Source organism: Ovis aries, chromosome 3 (assembly GCF_016772045.2).
Source record: "Ovis aries strain OAR_USU_Benz2616 breed Rambouillet chromosome 3, ARS-UI_Ramb_v3.0, whole genome shotgun sequence".
Classification (NCBI taxonomy): domain Eukaryota; kingdom Metazoa; phylum Chordata; class Mammalia; order Artiodactyla; family Bovidae; genus Ovis; species Ovis aries.
This window is the reverse complement of record NC_056056.1, coordinates 115556699-115563243: the sequence shown is the minus strand read 5'-3', so window position 1 is coordinate 115563243 and position 6545 is coordinate 115556699. Positions and strand designations below refer to the sequence as shown.

Here is a 6545-nt window from a genome sequence, read left to right as displayed (position 1 = left end):
GTTGAATTTAGTGAAGGAGAGAGAGTTACTTGTTTTACCTAGTAATTGCAATGGGCAGGGAATTTAATGTGTCCTGCTCTCCTTTGAAAATGGGTTTTAAAATATTTTTATTTCGTCCCATTCTGGAGAGGCTTATGGGACTTGGGCTCTAGAGTATAAAAAGAGGACGCATTTTAGGCAAAGCCGGGAGCCAGAAAGTGTGCCTAGTGAAACGATGATGAATAGGAGCAGAGAAACACGTGTTGAGAATGACACTGCCTAGAAACACTGGGCAGGAACGGCCGCATGCTCTCTGAGCAGTTTTCCCTCCCCAGCCCTTCTGTCATCATAGACGCAGGGGTTGGCATTCAGGGCAAGCTTTTGCTTAGCTGCCTCTGCTTCCAGCTGGACTCCCCACCAGGGTCAGGTAAGAAAAAAGAGTTGAAAGGCGGCAACATCAACAGGAAATAAAACATTTTTATTGAATATCCGTGTAATATGTTAAGTCATTTTTAACAACAATCAGAAAACTACTGTGGAATTCACTACACGAAATGAAACAAAATTTAAACCACCTCATCAAAAATGAAGGTAAAATACAGCTAAAGTAGTTGGCTCGCGGGCCACGAGCCATATGGCAGAAGAAAACACCCCAACGTTTCTACAAGATACAGAGAAAATCCACACAGAGAAGCACTCAAGCAGGCAGTAAATATACACAAAGGCAACTAGGATCGTTCTAGAGCATCAGATTCTAATACTTTACACAGCTTTGTCAGAAGGGTTCGTGTGGCTTATTGGAGGATGAATCTCGGTCTTGAAGCAGGTTCGGTCACTGACTCGTGACAGGTGGTGTAGTACCAGCTGATTCTATGGTGACAATATCCCATGTCTGGCAGTGTTGCAAGAGAACACATTACTCATGCCTTAATACAAGAAATGATTTGTACTTGGCAACTTGAACCTGCTTGTTTCAAAATGTTTGTTTCGGTGCGAACAACTTAAAGCTGAATACAGTGAACTCATGTCAATTTCTGATATTCAAGGAACTTAAAAAAGTCAGTCAACTCCCTTGCTTTGGTAGGGTCTTATCTTTTAAATCGGAAGGAGTCTCATTTGAATCTTTTTTTTTAAAGCAGGTGTTTAATCTGACATCAGGACTTGTGCATTTTCTACTGTCTACTTTTTGGAAAAAAGTGTGGAGCATCCACAGAAGGGGGAGGTCTTATTCTCCCTTCGTCCTTCAGGTCTATCCCAGTCCCGAGGAGTCTGCTGCAACTGGGCTGAAAGGCCAAAGGGCTGGCCTCTGCTTTGATAAGGAAAGAACTAGACAGGAATTCTAGTTTTCTCAGGAAACGGCCAGCCCTACGATTGACGCTTCCCGTTAGGCTTTTTTGAATTCTCTTTGAGGTTTTAAGAACCGTGGCACGAAATCCAAAAGCCTGAACGTGAGGCCAATGCTTAGCTTCCTTCCATTTTGTTCTGGTATTTTTGAAGACAGACTTCCCCTTCAGAGCATTCCTACTCTCTCTGGCCTGGGAGTGAGAAGGAACCACAGAGGCTGGTGGGAGCAAAGGCTAGATGCAGTGTGAGATCAGAGGCTGCCCTTCGGTGAAGTGGTGGTCTGCTGCAGTGGGGATAAATGTGGTATATTGCACAGTGCTTGACAAAATGCTGTGTGATCCACCTCGTGCTTTCTGTCGTTCTTATCCTATGCATAGCTTTTCGGTGCTGAGTTGGTCCTTTGTAATGAGAACTGTTTGTGCTACACACACCTTGGGCAGTGCAGTAGGAGGGAATGGCAGTATTGTTACAATATCACTAAGGAATAGACTGAGTGCTATCCACTGAGGAAACTACGTTACGTGTCTAAGCACACACGGCAGTCACAGTGTTACACAGAGCAGTCCTTTAAGACGCTTATGGAATGACTAGTAGCTTCATAATAGTGCCGTTTACTACATAATAACATTGAAAACATTTAAAAACTCCTCCTAAATCAAGCATCTAGTATACATAAGAGGTTGCTTCAGTTTTCTAGAACTTATTCTTGGTTGTGTTTCACCTTTTTTTATTTTAAAGGACAAATTAAAACTTATTTACGTAAAAAGAGCATATAAAAAGATCACTAGCTAACTGTCTGTTTTGGCTTTAATGGAGGTGCATTCAGAACTATGGCTAGTTATTTCCTTCCTCTTTTGATGGGATTACAATACTGTCTGTTTACCACCAAGTAATCTTGTGTCCTAAGCACAGACTGCTGTGTTAAAAATATTCTGCATTCCTTCTAATCCAGTATAATAAAATGTTCTGTTATGGAGTCTGATGTGCAAACCTTTGGAGTCATTGTAGGTGTGACAGCTGGGACAGAATTCACAGGGTGCACAGGGTGTGTGAAGCTGAGAACGGAGAGCTACTTTTCTTCTTGAATAGTCAGGCAACATTTCGAAATGCCGACTTCTTCTCTCCTCTGCTTCTTTCCCACCCCTCCCATCCCCAGACAAATGTGGGTGTGTACACACACACACACACACACACACAAACACACACACACACGGAACACCATCATGTCGGTACTCTATGTGCAGTAACATGGAATCACTGACCGCTGGTCAGTTGCTTCCGCGAATGTCAGAGTGAAGCTCTGCCTTGAGCTCTGTAGATGTGCACAGACGGATGCTATTCTGTTTGTGCCTGGAGGTCAGGCTGGCTGGGTGCTGCTCAGATCATGCTAATTTGCCTGTGAAGAAATTCTACCAAATTGGATTCACCCACCAAATTTGTGGTGCAAGCGTATCTTGGTGCTCACATGATTCAACAGAAAGCTCAGGTTTAAGTTGTCCTTTAAGGTGTCAGCTTCACCGTACTAGTGCCTTACAAGTTGAGATTGCTGGAATGCAGATGATACTCTATTTACCGTATAATATATTATCAGCTCTCCTATATCTCAGTCAATTTACATAGTTTAAAATAGAACATCTTATTAAAAACATCTAGATATACACAGATTAGGAAACACTTACAACATACAAATACACAAACTAGAAATAAATCTTTAGCATACTGGTATATACAACGGTGTGATACAATAAAGAATTTCCGTCATGCTCTATCTACACATCATATTGCTTAAAAGAAGAGTAGATTTGGAGGGCAGTGGGATGATGAAGGGCTTTGGGGCTCTCTACATTTAAATTTGTGCAAATTAAAACAGGGTTTGAAGTACCACTGAATTGTGTTAGGAATGCATGGCTGGAAAAATGAAAGGACCCATATTACTGAGGTATTTACAGATACTGGCTAAAGAGCACTATGTGGGCAAACACAGAGAGGCTTCTTCCCTTACTTCTTGACTGCCAGCATGGCGTCCACCTCCTCCTCCACCTGCAGGGTGTGCCACTGGGCGATGGGGCGCCGGGGGTTGGCCAGCATGTCTGACCAGTGTCGCAGCTCCGCCCCAGTGCTGTTGTAGCCCACGAACACTTTGCCGATGGCATCGTTCTTGCCAATCTTGTCATAGTCCAAAACAGTTACCACCACTTGCACTTTCTGAGAGAGGACACAAAATACACATTAATCAGCCAGCTCTAGAGATACAGTCCTACCACCCAGCTTCCTTGAGATCCAAGCAATTGGGAGCTAAGAAGAGCCGATCCGCAAGTGCCAGGACGAGGCTGAAAATGACTGGGAACCTAACACAAGTCCAGTCCCTCTTGTCATTATCACATCATCATCATCTGCAGCATCTTCAAAATACTTAATAGATGTCCGTTTTGGCACAGTTCTAAGACTTTCGTGTGGACTGCTGAGTTACATTAGATCCTGTTAACTGCTGTCATACAGATAAGATGCTAAAGCTCAGAGGAGTTAAATCACCTGCCTCAAGTCATATAAGAAATGAGTGGTTTGGTTTCCGGGGTTCATCCTGTAAAATACCATGCCACGCCGCCCATGTCAACCTGTGTTCACTGTTAAATCCATTTGTTTCTATTGTTTTATCAACAAAATTTCTGACATTAGTACTCAGATCATTTTCTTGGAGGGGGCGGTTACAGTTTTCAAAGCAACCATATACTGCAACCCTATTTCAGGTGGGAAGAGCCAGCATAGTTTTATTTAAAACTACTGTAGAATTCCAGCTAATCAATGATTATTGTGAGTATGAAGTGTCACAATAGAGTAAAAGTCTTCAATAAGTAGTAATTAACTAAAGGTATTTTTTTCTCATTCATAAATTCTCTCAATAAAAACGAAGTAACTGTGTATCCAGTGTTGACATCAAATGGAAATAACCCTTTAGGCTGACAAGATTTACTCCAAGTGATTCCGTTAGGTTGTGAGGGTTTATTTTATTTTTTCCAAGATTTAAACTTATTATTTTGTACTGGGGTATAGCCAATTAACAATACTGTGATAGTTTCAGGTGAGCAGCAGAGGCACTCAGCCATACATATACCTGTATCCATCTCCTCTAAACCCCCCTCCCATCCAGGCTGGAACATAACACTGAGCAGAGTTCCATGTGCTGTACAGTAGGATAACCTTGTTGGTTATCCATTTTGAATATGGCTGTATGTTCATGATCTTCCCAAAGTCCCTAATTATCCCTTCCCCCTGAAAACCCTAAGTTTGTTTTCTGTTTCTTTCTGTTTGGCAAGTTCGTTTGTATCAGTTCTTTTTAGATTCCACATAGAAGGGATGTCGTGTGATATTTCTCCTTTTCTGTGTGACTTACTTTATTCCGCGTGACACTCTAGGTCCTGCCATGTTATTGCAAATGGCATTATTTCCTTCTTTTTAAATGGGATTATTTCTTTTTAATGGCTGAAAAATATTGTGATGGTGTATTTAATGCCTTACTATTTTGAACTGGTGAAAGAAAATCTATGCCAGTTTGACATGAAAAAAACATTTTCTAAAAGTACATTTTGGTTCTTTCTAAGTAACTGATTTGCTTAGTCAAAATAGGCAACAGTTCCGATCTAGAAACCAAGGGAAAAGATAAAGGACAAATTTAGAGTAAAGTGAATTTATAACATTTGGTGGCCAGAGTCAAAAGAAGCAGAAAATGTAACGATGGAAGCCAGGGCCAGATGAAGAGCCTGCCCAGCTGTGGCCCTTTACTGCTCTGTTGTCTGAGGATTGCATTCTGTATGAACGTCCTGAGAGAGGCGCCCACACAAAGCTTCAGATCAGAGAAAAAAGATCACTTCTGAGAGTGGAATTGAGAATGTAGAATGTAGCACACGGGCAGTTAGAGGAAACAAATTTCCCTTTTGTGCAGCCGTGGATTGATTCCATTATCAAGAGAATGACCTATTTACTGGATGGCATTCGGGACCAAGAAGAGCATCATGGTGGTTCTGTGTACTTTTCCCAAGTGAATTTATCTGGATGCCATTTTATTGCAGCAAATGGGGGCAGAGACACTAGGGGCATCGTGGACAAAGGGAACTAGGGTTTTGGAGGTTGGAGTGAATAGTTGGAGTGAGTTTTGGTTGTTTCACCTAGGAATATATTGATTAGTAGCAACCAGGACAAAATATCCTTATAAGGGACTTGAGTCAGTTTTTCCAGCTGTGTATGTAGTATATACATTTTTGGGGAGTGGAGGGGTGGTTTGCTGCATTTTCTTGTGATTTGGGGGAATCAGTATATTTTGTTTCTTTCTTGTTTCATGTGGATAGGGGCAGAAAGACACTCTTATAACCTCAGGATAAATGAAACCTAAGTCCCTATCACAGCATGTTAAATGCTCAATTATTTTCTCTTGGGAAATGCAAAGCTTAGGTAAGCAGCCTCTTGGGGGAAAAAAGAGAAAAAAGAGCAAATTGACTCACAGAACAGAGAAGACAGGATACAGTCAAAGGCATGCTCATTTTTTTCATGCCTCATGGACTCTGTATCAGGCTCTCTCTGTCCTGACAAAATGTTATCTTCTCTGAAAGGCTGCCTCAGAAACCCAGCACACATCTTGTTTCTAATGTGCTTCATTTTTCAATACGTTTGCATTTGCTGAAATTTATAGTTGAAAAGGGACATGTATTTTTTTCTTTTGATGTATAGAAGTATAGCTCAGAGGAATAGATTTACAATAGGATTTTTTATTTCAATGTCCTGCCTTAAATAGTTTTGTGGAATTAAAGCACAAAATGCCAGGAGGTGTTAATTTCCATAGGACTAATGTCTCAGAACTAAAAAAAAAAAAAAAAAAAAAAAGAGTTCATCAAGTAAATACTGTAAAATAAATTTCCCGAGAAATCTTGGATGTCTTAATTTGCCAGTGGGTCCAGAGCAGTGAGCTCACTGGTTCAGACTAGTAAACAAGTGACTGGGGACAGGGAATCTTCTGCAATGTCATTTACTTGTAGAAGAGCTATGGAAAGTAAATAAGTGTATACAATCTGCTGACGTGGAAATATATATAAGAAAGGTTATATAAAAACTGTGAACTCATGTGAGGATGGTGGGATTACTGGCAGTTAAAAAACTGGCCTATATTATACAGTAGCTACTAGCCACAGGTGCTTGCTTAGTCGCTTCAGTCGTGTCCGACTCTCTGCAAC

The 6545-nt window shown here is 41.1% G+C and overlaps 1 protein-coding gene across 3 annotated transcripts in view; it reads right to left on the bottom strand.

Annotated features, from left to right (window-relative positions):
• Positions 1 to 436: 436 nt before the first annotated feature.
• Positions 437 to 6545, bottom strand: part of SYT1 (synaptotagmin 1) — a 634295-nt gene continuing 628186 nt past the window's right edge. For all 3 annotated transcript variants that reach the window (XM_027967160.3, XM_027967161.3, XM_060412479.1), the window contains one exon: positions 437 to 3528. In XM_027967160.3, coding sequence (XP_027822961.1) covers positions 3322 to 3528 — 207 coding nt within the window. In that variant the 3' untranslated portion in view covers positions 437 to 3321. The remainder of the gene's footprint in view (positions 3529 to 6545) is intronic.